Raw genomic sequence first — 16,526 nt, forward strand, 5'->3', positions numbered from 1 at the left:
GAAGTAACCAAGCAACTGGCCAGCACCTGGATTGGACAGCGTGACCAGTGACTTGGGGTAAAGGGGAAACTTTCATTTTTGAATTAGGTGAAAGCCACGGGAAACTTCAGAGTCGGCTTTCACCAGTTGTGCCAATATGAAGCATCCAATAAATTGTTCCTTGAAGAATATACCTGCCTCGGAGTTCTGCTTTCAATGGGTGCATGACTTGGAATGTTGACAGGAACCTCATCCAGAAGACCAGAGGAAGACTAGGAAAACCTCTGTCTCTCAGATACTGTACTTTTTAAAATCACCCATAGGTTCCTGTAGCAGAAGGACTGAGGGATGCATGCAGAAGCCCAGAAACAGACACCATCCATCCCTGACAGCACAGGGGGCTCCAGCCAAGACCTCAATGAGAAGAATGCCAGGTGTCCTACATCAATGATGGCGAACCTTTTCGGCACCAAATGGCCAAACCAGAATGTATGTGCATGTGTGTGTGCCGGAGTGCTGGAAACCCAAAGACCTGCTTTTTGGCTGTTTTGAGGGCCATTTTTGGCCCGCAAAATGGCTTGTTTGGGGGCATTTTGGGGCCATTTTCAGACTGTTTTTCAGGCTGTTTTTGGCCAATTTTTTTGGCCATTTTCTGGTGCTCCAGGACCCGCAAAGACCAGCTGGCTGGCACATTGGAAACCAGAAGAACAACTGGCAATGGCACGTGTGCCCACAGAGAGAGGTCTGCGTGCCACCTCTGGCATGCGTGCCATAGGTTCGCCATCCCGGTCCTAGATCATTAAATATCATGTTCCTCTATTCCTGCCTCCCATGCCTTCCCCAATCTCTGCAGTTTCTCTCCAGATTGCCCAGGATTTCTTCTCCATTCCTGCCATGGAGAGGCACCTGCGGAGGGTGGAACCTGCAGGTATCAGGGAAGGCTCAAGTGGCAGAAGGTAGGGTGCACTGGGGGAAAACTGTGGACATCGGGGAAGGCCCCATCCCCATGCAGCAGAGACCCGAAGACCAGCTGGCCAGCAGGAGGTGTGCGCACTTGCGCAGTGGAGCTGGGCTGGGGTGACAGCTGGCGTGCCCGCAGAGAGGACTCTGCATGCCACCTGTGGCACGCATAGGTTCGCCATCACGGGTGTAGAGTCTCCTACTTGAGCAGGGGTTGAACTAGAAGACCTCCCTAGTCCTTTCCAACTCTCTTATTCTGGCCTGCTACACTTTCTATTATTCTACTATGCCTTTTCTATGGTGGGAAAATGGAAAGGGGGATTGTACGGAGTTAGAAGCTATGTAGCCAAAACGAAATTCCTTTCTAGAAAGCCAAGGTCATCCTTTGTCTCTGCATCTCTGCACCTGACTGGAATTGGATGGGTGGAAGCTGCCAGCATGGCAGTGGAAGATTGGGCCATGTGGTGGACTTGTGGGTGTGGGGGAAAGATCTTGGGTGGGAAAAACCGGGAAGCTTTTAGATTCGGGTTTTCCCAGATGTGCCAACAAGGCTCTCTTAATAAATTGGAACTTTGAGGAATCTTTTGCCTTGGACTCTGATTTACTTTTGGATGCCATTTGGAACCCTGACATTCTATTCTTAATGCAAAAAAAATTATATTCTGCTTTCTTTGCCCCATTTAAGATGCTGGTTAATATATAAAGCCTTCCACATCTGAAGCAATTATCTTTTGAGCTGCTATTCCAATAGAGACTCTTACTTACTTAGAACTTCAAAAAGGCACATTCTGTAAGTCCCTTCATGAATACATTCTACCCAGATAGATTCCTGTCCCATCTTCCCTTCCCATCCCATCCCTTTCTTTCCTTTCCCTTCTTCCCTTTCCCCTTTCCTTCTTCCTTTTTTCCTTCCCTTTCTTTCCTTTCCCTTTTCCCCTTTCCTTTCCTTCCCCTTCTTCCTTTTTTCCTTCCCTTCCCTTCCCGTCCCTTTCTTTCCTTTCCCTTTTTCCTTTTTCCCTTTCCTTTCCTTCCCCTTCTTCCTTCTTCCCCTTTCCCTTCTCCCCTTCTTCTTTCCCTTCCCTTCCCCTTCTTCCTTTTCCCCCTTCTTTTCCTTCCCATTCTTCCTTCTTCCCCTTCCCTTCCCTTCCCTTCCCTTCCCCTTCTTCCTATTTTTCTTTTCCTTTCCTTCTTCTCCTTTCCTTCCCCTTCTTCCTTCCTTCCACTTCCCTTTTCTTTCCTAGCTTGCCTTCTTCTCTCTGATGGAGAAAGCTTATTGCCTGTGTCAGATGATCTGGCTTAGCAAAAGAGCTAGATTTTATTTGATTTGTGGAGCCAAAGGCATATAACTAAGGCACCAATTATACCACTATCTTACAGAGAATTTCAACTCTGTAATCTTTGAGACAGGAGCTTAACTCCAGGCAGAGTTTGAGTGATCTCCGTTAAAACTTCTACCTTGCTGTTTGTCTCCAGGTTGAAATGGGTCACTTTGGACTGTAACTCTGGAAGGACAGAAAAGGTCAGATAAATTGGGGTTGAGAGAGTCGAGCTGTTCTGAAATAATCAAATATGGCAGAAATGGAAAAGAGGCTCAACGCAGTATGATCACTTGCAGAAGATCGGAAAGAGTCCACCAACTTTTATGAGTGTACAAAACTGCTGAGTGCAAAGTAAAACAACAACAAGAAAGCTCCAATGTGATCAGACTTCCATCAGCTCAAGAATGCCAGTCTGTTGACCCCCCCCCCTGTCTACCTGCTGACCAGGTGGTGCATCCATTCATTGTAGATCATCTGATATGGACAAGGAATGAGATGAAGCCAAGGTCAAAGTCAACAACCACATCATGGACTGAGTTGCATTTACTGTGAGTTTTCTCAGTCAGGGAGAAAGGTAGGAAAAAGAGGAAGGAAGGAAAGAGGGAGGGAGAGAGGGAGGAAGGAAGGAAGATGAAGGAAGGAAGGAAAAAAGAAAGAAAGGGAGAGAGGGAAGGAATGAGAGAGGCAGGGAAGGAAGGAAGAGAAAGGAAGGGAGGGAGAAAGGAAGGAAAAAGAGGAATGAAGGAAAATAGAAAGAAAGGAGGGAGTGAAGGAAGGAAAGAGGGAGGGAGAGAGGGAATGAAGGAAAGAAAGATGGAGAGATGGAAGGATGGATGGAAGGAAGGAAGGAAGGAAGGAAAGAGGGAGGTTAGGAGGAAGGGAGGGAGGGAGTGAAGGCGGGCCAGGAGCCCACTCACTGCCTTCGGCTGCCTTGCTCACTGCTGGCACAAGGTCCTGTAGAGACTTCTCTCCACCTTGACTCTTGAAAAGGGTGAAAGATCCCATCAATCATATTTTAAAGTTGTTCTTCTCCCCAGTTCAATTTCTCCCTTTTCCATCTTAGCCCAGCAAGATGCTGTTCTTCCCATTCCCAACTGGCAATCCCCCCTCCCCATTATTTGCAGTGGGCCCAAGAGCAGGAGATGAATCCCTTTCCTTATGCAGAGAGAGGGCCCGGTGACGTTTTCCTCCTGGCTGCTGGAAATCGCCTCACTCTACACCTTTTGCAGAAGTACCGCCCACATACCTGTCTGTGTTAGGAGGATGACACGGACACCGTTTGTTGCATTTCAGCCCGTAGTATCCTTCGGGACAGATCCGCTCCTGACAATGGATGCCCTTAAAGCCCGGATCACACAGGCACGCTCCGTTGACGTGGTAGCACTTGGCTCTGTTCTCGCAGTTACACTTCTCCATGCACTGGAAGCCAAATGTCCCCACTGGACACTCCTCTTGACACCTATGAAGAAACACCATGGACTCGGCATCAGATAGTCCACTCTGGAGGACTTGCAAAAGACTTGGGTTTTGTAGGACATCCATGACTCTGGTGTCCAGAGGAGAGGAGGTCCACCCATTTTAAAATCGACAAGGTTGAGAAACTCTGGGATAAACCAGACATCAATCAGAAGCCACAAGGGTTGGCTCCATACAACATCCAACCCAAACTCCCAATCTGTCAATACTCTGTCAATGTTGCATAGGATCTGACCAGCATGAGACCATTTCTGATGCTCTCAGACAGGGTATAGTAGTGAGTTGTTAGTTTGCTCTGCCAGATTAAACCCAGCATGCTGTTTCCAGCATGAGAAAATGTGTGAAGGTGCAACCTGTTTTTTTCAGAAACTTTGAACGTCTCTAAACCAAGGGTCTGCAAACCTGGGAACTTTAAGACTTGTGGACTTCAACTCCCAGAATTCCCCAGCCAGCCGGCTGGCTGGGGAATTCTGGGAGTTGAAGTCCACAAGTCTTAAAGTTCCCAAGTTCAGATAAGCATTTATTTTTTTACAGGTTTGGACACTCTGTCCAAGAGAAATGGACTCAATTGTATCTAGCTGGCCAACGTATAAAGAAACCTAGTGTGTTGTGTTAGCAACATTCCTTGGTTTCTGATGGAAATTATTTTATTTTTCCCACCGAGAAAGAACCTTGAAACAAACCAAGGTTGGAAGTTCTCCTTCACGTTTCTTCCCCAAGGGAGAGGTGAAGCTTCTGGAATGATTGAGTTTCTGCCCTTAGTTAAAAACTGATGATGATCATCATCGTCTTTTAACGACCCCATAATCTTTTGCGGGCTGGAGTCTGGGCAACTGAGTGGAGCCAGCAGAATGTTTTAATGGCCAGATGCCCTTCCTGTTGCCAATGAGAAGTTTTGTTCAGGAGATGTATTCTCATTGTGCCCAGAGAGAGAAATATCTGCCTCTACCTTGGATCGAACTCACAGCCTACTGATTGTGAGGCGAGAGCTCCTCCCTCTAGGCCACTGCATCACTCCTAGTTGAAAACTGATAGTCATCTCTTTAAATACCTCTTTATGTTGGCCTAAATTGCGCCTTATGTACCAACAGGCTCATTGGACCCTGATTGGATTTGCAGTTCTCCCAGGGTGGCAATACAGCTCTTGGCTCTTCGATAACCCAAGACAAACACTTAAATGTGTGTTTTAGAAGTCGCTGGGTTTAATTAACATGGAACTGTGCAAATTAATATAAGGCTACGACCATCAGGCACAGTAAATGGGGACAGGCCATGCTTGTTGGACCATAAATGACAGTAATCTTTACAAAGGCTGTTACTGTACAATTCCCTTCGTTCATCGGCGCAGCCCCCTTAGTAATTACACAGTCTCCCCTAGGCCATATAAATCCACGACTGAAGCTCTTCAGGGTTTTGAAACCTGCAAGAGACTTGGATCTTCATCATAGCACCATTTTTGGAAGGTCATTTTTGGAATGGAATGCAGAAGGTGGCGCAGTGGTTAGAGGGCAGTACTGCAGGCTACTTCAGCTGCCTGCCGGCTGCCTGCAATTTGCCAATTCAAATCCCACCAGGCTGAAGATTGACTCAGCCTTCTCTCCTTCTGAGGTGGGTAAAATGAGGACCCAAATTCTTGGGGGCAAGAGGCTGACTCTAAAAACCGCTTAGAGAGGGCTGTAAAGCACTGTGAAGTGGTATTGCCCCTTTCTCCTCCCTCCCTCCCTACTCAGCCCTCTCTAAGTGGTTTACAGAGTCAGCCTATTGCCCTAGCAATCTGGGTCCTCATTTTACCCACCTCGGAAGGATGAAAGACTGAGTCAACCTTGAGCCAGTCAGGATCGAACTGCTGGCAGTTGGCAGAGTTTAGTCTGCAATACTGTATTCTAACCACTGCACCGCCACGGCTCGACATTCATACAGGTTACAGAATACCAGAGTTAGAAAGTCCCTTGGAGGTCTTCTAGTCCAACCCCCCTGTTCAAACAGAAGACCTTATATCATTCTGGACAAATGGCTGTCCAATCTCCTCTTCAAAACCTCCAGTGATGAAGCAACATCTGAAGGCAAGCAAGTCATGTGCCACCCCAGATTAAAATGTTTACTGTAACTGCCTCACAGAGAATCTCTGTTAAACACTTTTTTTTTGTTGGTCATTTTGCACCGAATACAAAGCGTTAAAATATGACAATAAGAGAGAAAATATTTTAGCAGATATTACTTGCCTGGGAAAAGAAATGCAGCAATAAAATTGCTTAATAGGAAAAAGAATGTACAGCAACTGATTTAATTTAATATAATTTTGATCAGAAACAAACAGGCTGTGAAAAACATCAAGTAGTTTAGCTGCTGTATCTACTATATACTTCTGCCTGAGTTTATCATCTGTGATAGCGATTCTAAGGCATTTTAGTGGGTAGAACAATCTTCTGCTACCTTTTAAAATAGAAATATTACTTTTAGTGTTTGGGCTGAAGTTAATTAAGAACTGGTTTACATTTTTAGATAATTAAACATGAAACATCACTGCTGAAGGTAAACAGTTAAAAGTAAATAGTTCAAAATAGGTCCACCTCTGGAAAGCTACTTTGCTAAGATTCAGAATTCTAGGCTTTATGGAAGACAGTTTTTCTACCAAGAGGAATTTTTGGGTGTGCTTTTGTAATTCGGGAAAACCTTACAGGTACCATATTTTTTGGACTATAAGAGGCAACGGTGTATAAGACGCACCAAGATTTCAAAGAGGTAAGTAAGAAAAAAAAGTTTTTATCCTCCCCGGCCCCCAGGAGCACTCAGCAGGCTTCAGCAGGGCTGGGGGAAGGCAAAAATGCCCCTGTTTTTGCAAAAAGAAAAAGGCAGAAAACGGGCCATTATTCTTAAAAATGGAGACATTTTTCCCTTCCCCCAACCCTGCTGAAGCCTGCAGAGTGCTTTGGGGGGGCGGGGGCAAAAATGCCTCCATTTTTGCAAAAAACAGCCCATTTTTTGCCCTTTTCACAAAAATGGGATGCAGGAGAGGGGCTTCGGGAGACCAAAATTGGCTCTATTCGGTGTATAAGATGCACCAACATTTCCATGCTCTTTTAGGGGGGAAAAGGTACATCTTATACTCCAAAAAATACAGTATGTCATGAATATCTATAATCTTTAAATGGCCCATTTTCTCTCAAAATGAACTGTCCAGATTCCTCTGATTCAAATTATATCAAAGTAGCATCTCACTGCAAATATCTCTTAGGCCAGCGGTCCCCAATCTTTCCAGCTTTGTGGGCTGCTGGAGGTGGCGCTGGGGGAGAGAGGAGGGCTGTGTGCAAGCAGCATGTGCGTGCACCACAGCTCCATTTGCAGCACAAGTGGTGGGCACACACACATGCCACATCCACAAATAGAGCTTGTGCAAGTGGCCCAGGGGTTGGGGGCCCTGTCTTAGGTTACCACTGAGCCCGCAGCCCTGCCACCTCTTTTCATCATTTCTGAGAACTGAATATCAGTGGCCAGTTCTGCGACTTGCCCCTCCTAAGTCAGCACTCGCAGGTGGCTTTCTTTCTGGAACTCTGTTGTGTGTGTTTGCACATGCGTGTGTCTGCTTTCACACCTAACCTTCTGGCCCTTGGATCTGAGCAGCCCCTCGATCTCCCTGACTACAGCATCGATGTTTTCTTTGGCTGAGCAATTGGCAACTCCCATGAATGAAGTGCAAATATACGGGTACCAAGATAATGTTGCAGGATCCAAGCTGAGTCCGTCACTGAGCAAAAAAAGAATCCCTGCGGATTTTACTCCGCTACTCCTTGACAACTATAAAGAGTGGCGCTCATCTCCATTTCAAGGCCATTAAGGCAGCTGTTGTGGCCCACTGGCCCTCTCCAGCAGCCAAATCAAAGGAGGAGGAGGAGGCGTGGGAGTCAGGGCAACCTGAGACCTCTGAGGGGGAAGAAAAAACGGAGCTGGCAGAGAGAGAGAGAGAGGGAGAGAGAGAGAGAGAGCGACAGAGGCGGAGCCTGGGCCGTCCTTCAGCCCTCAGATGGAGAGTCAAAAGCCCCCAGGTTTGGAGGTGGCTGATGAGGAAGAGGAGAAACAGCTGGGTCCAGTGTCTGACGTGTGGATGCACAGAATGCAGAGGAGCAGTGACATGCAGTCAGGGGAGGCACAGCCTCACTACTGTTAATCATGAAAAAAAATGTAAATAAGAAAAGGCAAGTGCTGAGGTTAGGCTAGCCTCATTTAGTCTGATTTTTTAGGCGCTTGAGCAGAGTTAAGCGAGGGTTAAAAGCCAAAAAATCCTGAGGTAGTTGAGGCACGCAGTTCTCCTGCCTCATAGTAGAGAGCGCATTTTTTTAGAGGCTTCAACTCTGTCATTCTGTTTAAAGCTGCAGTGTCGTGCTCACTCTTCCTCCTCTCTTTCTCCGTTTCTAATGCCCCCCACCCCACGCTCTCTCTTTTCCTTCAAATTTCCTTTTTTCCTTTTTCCTTAATAAATGCAATGCTCAGGCATTCTCTCCTCTCCTGCAACATCCCACTGACTAAAGCACTTTCTTTCACCCGCCTGAGCTCACAGCAGCCCGCCTGAACTCTGCCGCGAGCTCAGGCAGGCGAAAGAAAGTGCTTTAGTCAGTGGGGTGTCGGGGGAAAGGACTGCCTCACCAGCCATAAACCTCACCGCACGTCAGTGCAGAGGAGAGGAGAGTAATGGAAATCTATGGGCCGGTCCTTGGGATGGAAGAGCCATTGCTGCTAGCAAGGCCCCACCCTAGCTCTGGGGAGAAAATGCAGGGGGCAGAGATGAATAGATGCAGCAGACAACTATTCATCTTCTGGCTGGATGGACTTGAGAGAGAAACGTTTTGCCAGGGCTGCCGGCATTCCTAATAAAGGAATCTTTTGAGTTCACTTGAGAGGGTTTGACGTGTTTGGGGAGCTGGGTCAGAACAGTAGCGCTGTCCATTTCCACAGTCATGTGGACAGTACGATGTCCTGCTGCACTGCTACTTTCCCACCAAAGTGATACCATTGTCAACCCTGATTGAACTGGGCTGGGGCCAACTTTGAGGCTTCAGGGATGCCACTAGATAATAATAATTCTTCATTGTCAGTGCCCAATATATGTACAATGAGATTGGTTGAGCTCCCTCAGTGATGGGAGGGGGAAGGAAACAGTTATCTGCGGTTTTGCAGTCAAAATAAAAAGTTTTGCTGTGGGAACCAAGGTCTTTCCAACAAGTGACTGGGAAAGGAGAAGCGAAGTAACCAAGCAACTGACCAGCACCTCAAGTAAACCATGTGACTGATGGTGAAGGGGAAAACTTTCTCTTTTAATTAGGTGAAAACAACAGGGACTTTTAGAGTCGGTTTTCATCATTTTGCCAATACGGTGTATCCAATAAAATTGTCCTTTGAGGAATCTATTTGCCTCAGAGTTCTACTTTCTATGCGTGCATTACTTGCAATTCTGACAACCTATTTATCTACTCGCCTTTGCATGCATTCAAATTGCTAGTTGGGCTGGAGCTGAGTTGAGGACGGGAGCTTAACCGTCACATGGTGCTCGGGTCTCGAACCTGGGCTGGTTTCCAGCTGACAAGCCCAGTGTCTTAACCCCTAAGGCATCTTGCCACCTCCTTTTTCGGGCATGTGACGGAGGCCATTCAGCAGAGGTCCCCTGAAGATGGGCTCCAGCACAATCTCGAAAGCTTGGAAGAATAAACCGTTGGTCCCGGTGACGGACTCAGATTGGATCCTGCAATTGGCAACACTGATGAAGAAACACACAGGCCCCGCTGTTACCTGTTCCAAGTGCACTTTGCTTGTTCAAGCAGAAAAACACAAAGCTCATCGAGATGAATGGGCTGCTGACACCTCACTATATCATCCTGTATTTATAGGCACTATCTAGCATCTTAAAAAAATCAAACCTCGATGCCTTCATCCATTTACATAATTAGTAGCCCTTTGCTCCCCCGGCCTCACTTCTCTGTGGCTTATACCTTTGCTACCTTGGGAAGATCAAATACTAGTGAATTTCACACAGTGGCAATGTCTAACTTCCTATCCTATCAATCCGGAAAGACCATTAGGGGTGAAATGCGCTGCTCGGTTAAATTATACCACGACCAAATGCACCTCCCCCTTGCCTGATTCTTGTTCAGTTTTCCAGTTCATCCTTCTTATCTGGCGAGAGCTACTTTACAGCCGTTCTTTGGGGCTTTAATAATAAGTGCATAATTATTTCGGCTTGGGTTAATATACTTGTCAGCAGTAGAATTAATGGCCACAATTTCACAAAATATTAAACACTACCATGCTTTGTTTAACACATTATATACATGTAACAAATACGGCTTCCTTTTACGAACATAGGTAAGAGTGGTGGCCAACCCATTTGTATAAAAGTGATATGGGAAAAAAGGATGCCGCACCTCGAAACATTTAAAATTTTCGGGTCACGATTTCCTACGCACCAGTAAAAAAATACATAGGAAAACAAAAACAAAGAAACAAAATAAAAGAAACCACACACTGCTTCATTATAAGTGCTTGCAAAGCGACTGTTTTTGTTAAAATTATTATTATTATTATTAGCCTACCTTTGGCTTTATGGCTTGGGTAGTGTAATATTTCATAACTTTTATTGCTTTTTAGCAAGTTGACTTTGCATCTGGTGCATATCGCCAGCTTTTTATTTGATTGTGCATTTTTCCCATTGTGTTGTTTTTCCGTGGATGCTTTTAGAGGTTTGTTTCATGCTAATTTGTTATTTTTTATGACACTTAGAGAATTTGTAAAGAAGTTAAGACTGAAGAGTGAAGGAGGGCGGCCTCTCCCCTCTCTATACTCATGCGACAGAGTCATCTTGCCTGGGGTGATTCCCCCATGTGGGCACCCACTACAGCGTTGCATTCACACTACAAAGATGATGTTCCTTGTGTAGGAACAAACGGAAATATAGGTAGCCCTTGATTATGACAACATCTGAGTTAGGGGTGAAATCAACTTACTTTCGCTGCCAGTGCGCAAAGGTGAGCGTGCGTGCAGTTCTCATTTGTGATCTTCCCCACCAGTTTCCGACAAGCAAAGATATGAGGAAAGCTGGATTCATTTAATGACCATGTGATTCACTTAACAACTGCAGTGTTTTGTTTAACAACTGTGGCAAATATGCTCATAAAATCAGGCATGGCCCACTTAACAACTGTCTTCCTCAGCAATGGAAATTTGGACCCAAATTTTGGTTGTATATGATAACTACCTGTAATGTTCAAGATGCTCAATGCTATCAACCTGAAAGTTTGATATCACAAGATCAAGTGAGGTACTAATACCACTCTATAAAGTCCTATAAAACCACACCTAAGAATTCTGCATCCAGTTTTGGTCACCACACTATAAAAAGATACTGAGACTCTAGAAAGAGTTCAGAGAAGAGCAACCAGGATGATTAGGGGCTGAAGGCTAAAACATACAATGAACAATTTCAGGAACTGGGCATGCCTAGTCTAGGGAAGAGAAGGACCAGGGGAGGCATGATAGCAATCTTCCAATATTTGAGGGGCTGCCACAGAGAGGAGGGAGATCAAGCTATTTTCTAAAGCACCCGAAGGCCAGACAAGGATTAATGGATGGAAACTGATCAAGGAGAGATTCAACCTGGAAATAAGGAGGGATTTTCTGACAGGGAGAGTAATCAACCCATGGAACATAGGTTGCCTTCGGAAGTTGTGGGAGCTTCATCCCTAGAGGCTTTCAAGAAGAGACTGGATTGCCATCTGTCACAAATGGTGTAGGGTCTGCTTTGGAGGGGGTTGGACTAGATGACCTACAAGGTCCCTTCCAACTCTGTCAATCTGTATCTGTATCTAAACTGTCAAATTATTCAAAATGCACAACTGTCCCCAACTGACCAGAAGCAAAACCGCAGTTTGCTTCCCACATTTTAGTGACTATGACGTGTTAATCAAATATTTACCTCAACATTCATGCTTTATTGTCTTCATTTAGTAGGGAGAAATTTACAAGCTATCTTTAAAGGAGCACAAGACTGAGCTTCCAGCTGGGGTACTACTAAAAAAAAAATCTATTCATAGGAATATTTTTAAATTATTTAAAGCCATCAGAAGTGAGTTTTGGTTTAGAATGGTAAAAGAGAAAAGAGATTGTATTATAAAAGAAACCAAGAAGTGTCAGTTTTTTAAAAAAAGATTGGTTGTTCATTGTTTTTTTTAAAGGTAAAATAAAAGCACGAAGAGATCTAAAAACAAAGAGTGTCTGTTCATTAAATTTAATTGAATTTTTAGTGAAAATTTTAACTAAAGCCAGACATAAAAGTTGGAATTGCAAAAGTTTTGGCTTTAAAACTTTATTTCACGAATTGGGAGCCATGTTTCTTCAGCAAACAGAAGACAGACTAAGAACTCTGCAGGATAGAGGAAAAAAAGCTAAAATTCATGGCTTACTCTTGAGGGAATTAATTGATGCAACAGCAATGCATTTGCATATCCTGTAAACACGGAGTGTTCCCTGTTAAATTTATGGCTGCAAATATCTAAATTAAATTAAATTTAATCCATTATACTTTATAAGGGACATTAAAAAAACCCTCAGCAACCTAACTAATAATAAAAATGGGGATTGTTGCCAATGAAAATGTTAGAAGCGATAATATCTCTCTGGAAAAATGCGACTCATTTCCAGGAGAGCTATGAAGCATTTAGGAAAAAGGTTCCTTGTTTTTGCTTTTGCTCTCCTTCAAATGGCGAATTTCCCACTTCAAGGACACACAGTTTCTTGACTTCCAAGTTGGGCAGCCAAAAATATAAATAGTAAACTGAACCTTATATAGTATATAGTAGCAGGTGTGTGCTTCTCTGTATTTTATTTATTTGCTGGTTACTGACCACAATAGAATGTGTGTGTGTGTGTGTGTGTGTGTGTGTGTGTGTGTGTGTGAGAGAGAGAGAGAGAGAGAGAGAGAGAGAGAGAGAGAGAGAGAGAGAGAGAGAGAGAGAGAGAGAGAGAGAGAGAGAGAGAGAGAGAGAGAGAGAGAGAGAGAGAGAGAGAGAGAGAGAGAGAGAGAGAGAGAGAGAGAGAGAGAGGGGTGGGGGAGAGAGATGAGTGATTTTGGGCCAATCAGAAGAAGATGGTAAATTCTAGTCCTGCCTTAGACATGAAAACTAGCTGGGTGACTTTGGGCCAATCACCAGGAGACGGTGAGTTCTAGTCCCGCCTTAGGCATGAAGCCTGATTTGGGGGGGGGGACTTTGAGCCAATCACCAGGAGACATTGAGTTCTAGTTCCGCCTTAGGCAGGAAAGCTGACTGGGTGACCTTGGGCCAATCCCTCTTTCTCAGCTTAGCCCACCTCGCAGGGTTGTTGTGGGGAAAAATAAGAGAAAGAAAAGGTATTGATTATAGTCACCATCTTGAGTTTTTGGAAAAATAATAAAGGCAGGATACAAATAAATAAATAATAAACAAATAAACAAAAATAAACTTGTCTAAATAGGAATTTTTGAATACATTTCAAGATCACAACTTTTCTCAACTCCGGAGAGCCAAGAAGAATGTTTCTAATGCCACCACTGGAGGTCTCACTGATCATTTCAGATTATTGCTTTTTAGCAAGCGTGAAAAAAAGCTGTTGACTTATTTGCAATTTTTGCAAGCGTGCCAGATTTATCAATTTATTTTCCAATCCAAGGTTGGGTTATTCCCCCCCCCCCCCGCGAAAAAAAAACCTAAAATTTGTGTTTCAGAGTTCACTGCTCTGAATGTGTTTTTCGTTTAAATGGTTGGGTTTTTTAAGGCAATTTTCTTGGAAGCATTTTTTTCTATAGTATTTCCACACATAAATGGACAGTTGTAATCCCTGGTTTACAACCACAATTGAGCCAAACATTTCTGTTGCTAAGTGAAACATTTGTTAAGTGAATTTTGCCCCATTTGACAACTTTTCTTGCCATGGTTGTTAAGTGAATTATGTCAGTAGTTGGGTTAATAACATGGCTGTTAAGTATATCTGGCTTCCCCATGGTTTTGTTGGTCACAAAAGCTGATCACATGACCCTTGGACACTGCAACCGTCATAAATATGTGTCGGTTTGCCAAGTGTCTGAAATTCGATCATGTGACCAAGGACATGCGGCAACAGTCGTAAGTGTGAAAAATGGTCATAAATCACTGTTTTCAGTGCAGTTGTAACTTTGAATGCTCACTAAATGAACTGTTATAAGTGTTGTAAGTTGAGGACTGCCTGTGTATGGTTTTTAATTACTGTTGAACAATTGCTCTGAAAAATCAAAGAATTTTAGATTTTTTTAAAAAAAAATAACTAATTTCTATTGATATATTGGTTCAAGAATACAAAGTTAGGGAAGATTTGCATCAACTACCAAATATTCTTCCCCCGTTACCTGCTTCCTAAAAAAAAAAAAAAAATCAGAAATCTTTTTATATTTTGTAAACTAGGAGTTGGGGGAAATGTTTCTGAGCCTTTCGTTTGATTCCCATCCTGTCTGTGTTCCTATCTCTCAAAGGTGCTATTTTCTATTTGAGGTGAATGTTTATTTATACTTCTCTCTCTCTCTAAGATATGTGAGCTGCCCCGAGACTTTGTTAGCTGGGGATGACAGATAAATCTTTCGAGAAATAAAACAAAGGATCTCAGATTGCATAACATTGCCTTACTATACTTTACAACGTTTCTCATCAATGATTTAGCATCTTGTGATCAATTAAAAATTAATGCTTTTATTAGGACATAAATTTATTGATATTGGTGGACCAGTGTTGCAAATTTAACTGCCCAAGGACTGTTTTCTAAAGCCTTATGGGATCCTTAGGTGATTTCATCCAAGACAACAGTACAGATAGTCCTCGACTTAGAACAGTTCATTTAGTGACCGTTCAAACTTATTTATGACCATTTTTCACACTTACGACTGTTGTAGCATCCCCATGGTCACGTGATCAAAATTCAGACTCTTAGCAACTGATTAGAATAAAATTCTTTATTGGCCAAGTGTGATTAGACACACAAGGCATTTGATTCCGGTGTGTAAATGTACATACAGCCATTGGGATATCATTAACATAGTCATTGTAATATCCAATCATCATAAAATATATTTAATCTGGTTCATATTTATGGCGGTTGCAGTGACCCAGGGTCAAACCAGATTCACTTAACAACCAGGTTACTGACTTAGCAACTGTGGCAAGAAAAGCCATAGAATGGGGCAAAACCCACTTAACAAATACCTCACTTAAGCAACATACATTTTGGGCTCAACTGCAGTCACAAGTTGAGCACCACCTGTACAGCAATGTACCAATGTTCATATTTGTCACTGAACCGATCCTACTGTTCATTTGGGATGCAGAAATAGAAGTGCCACAGGAAGGTAGAGAGCTGTGATGGAGAACCTAACACACAGGTGCCAAAGGTGGCATGGGAGTTACCTCTGCGGGCACGCGGGCTGTTGCCCCAGGTAAGCTCCACCCCACATGTATGCGCGCTGGCCAGCTGCCCCTCCCCTCCCAGGAGTCTCCACGCGGCCCATTTTGGATGCCAGCTAAGTACAGAGCTTACGCGGAGGCTCTGGGAGGGCGGAAAATGGGCCTCCCGGAAGTCCGGAAATTGGCCGTTTCTGGCCTCCGGAGGGCTGGGGGAGGGCAAAGCCTCCGGAGGATTCAGGGAGGCCTGCTAGGCTCAAAATGGGCCTTGAGGGTGTCACACGCGCATGAGCGGGGGGTAGGAATGTAAGGGGGGACGCATGCACGTGTGCAAGCGGAAGGGGAGCGCAGGGGGGTCACGCATGCATGTGCGGGGGCAGGGTGCATGGGGGGCATTGCATTAGAGGTGTGGGCATGCGCTTGTGTGCTATTGTGTGCATACTCACGCTTTCGACACCAGAGGGGAAAATGGTTAGCCATCCTATCTGAGCAGGGGATTGGGCTAGTCCAGTGTTTCTCAACCTTGTCAACTTGAAGATGTCTGGACTTCAACTCCCAGAATTCCCCAGCCAGCATTCGCTGGCTGGGGAATTCTGGGAGTTGAAGTCCAGACATCTTCAAGTTGACAAGGTTGAGAAACACTGGGCTGGACAGAATGGGAGAACTCGCCACGGGACTATTGAAGAACTCTATTTAAACAATACATCTAAAAGATGAACGGGTAAATGCAAGCATTGCGTATTGACTCATCAATATCTACATTACAACAACACGGTTAAAATCAGTCTCAAATATAAGTTCTAGCAAGAGCATTAATTAAGTCTATAACGTATGTAGGAAGGCAACCAATAGCAAGCCTTAGGTCCACGTTCTATTTTATTCTATTAGTCTATTCTATTCTATTTAATTATTTAAAATAAATAAAAAGTATTTTAATTTTTGCCATTCACATTTCACTCTGTCCCTCCTTGTTCATCCTTTCTTTAATGATTCTATTCCAGCATTTCTTTGTCCTGGGTCATGTTGCCATGCATCAAGTTGGCTGTGGCACATTGGCCATGATAAGTTGGCCATGGTGAGTTGGCTGTGGCAAATTGTTATGGACTCTGTACTACAAGACCTCCGAGGTCCCTTCCAGCTCTATTCGGATTGACTGACTGAAATTGCCTGCTTGAAAAATATTAAAATTTCTCCCCAAGATCAAAATCATATGAAGTGTTAGCGCCACTTTATAAGGCCTTGGTAAGGACACACTTGGAATACTGAATTCAGTTTTGGTCGCCACGATGTAGAAAAGATGTGGAGACTTTAGAAAGAGTGCAGAGAAGAGCAACAAAGAGAATTAGGG

The 16,526-nt window shown here is 44.1% G+C and overlaps 1 protein-coding gene across 1 annotated transcript in view; it reads right to left on the minus strand.

The window, feature by feature from the left end:
• MEGF11 (multiple EGF like domains 11) overlaps positions 1–16,526 on the minus strand; it is a 451,035-nt gene that overhangs the window by 188,428 nt on the left and 246,081 nt on the right. Inside the window, exon 8 of the mRNA XM_087707602.1 lies at positions 3,505–3,717. Coding sequence (XP_087563728.1) covers positions 3,505–3,717 — 213 coding nt within the window. The remainder of the gene's footprint in view (positions 1–3,504; positions 3,718–16,526) is intronic.

This window comes from Thamnophis sirtalis, unplaced genomic scaffold (assembly GCF_051295495.1).
Source record: "Thamnophis sirtalis isolate CommonGarterSnake01/CBP01778 unplaced genomic scaffold, rThaSir2_p1.2 scaffold_2, whole genome shotgun sequence".
In the NCBI taxonomy this organism is placed as follows: domain Eukaryota; kingdom Metazoa; phylum Chordata; class Lepidosauria; order Squamata; family Natricidae; genus Thamnophis; species Thamnophis sirtalis.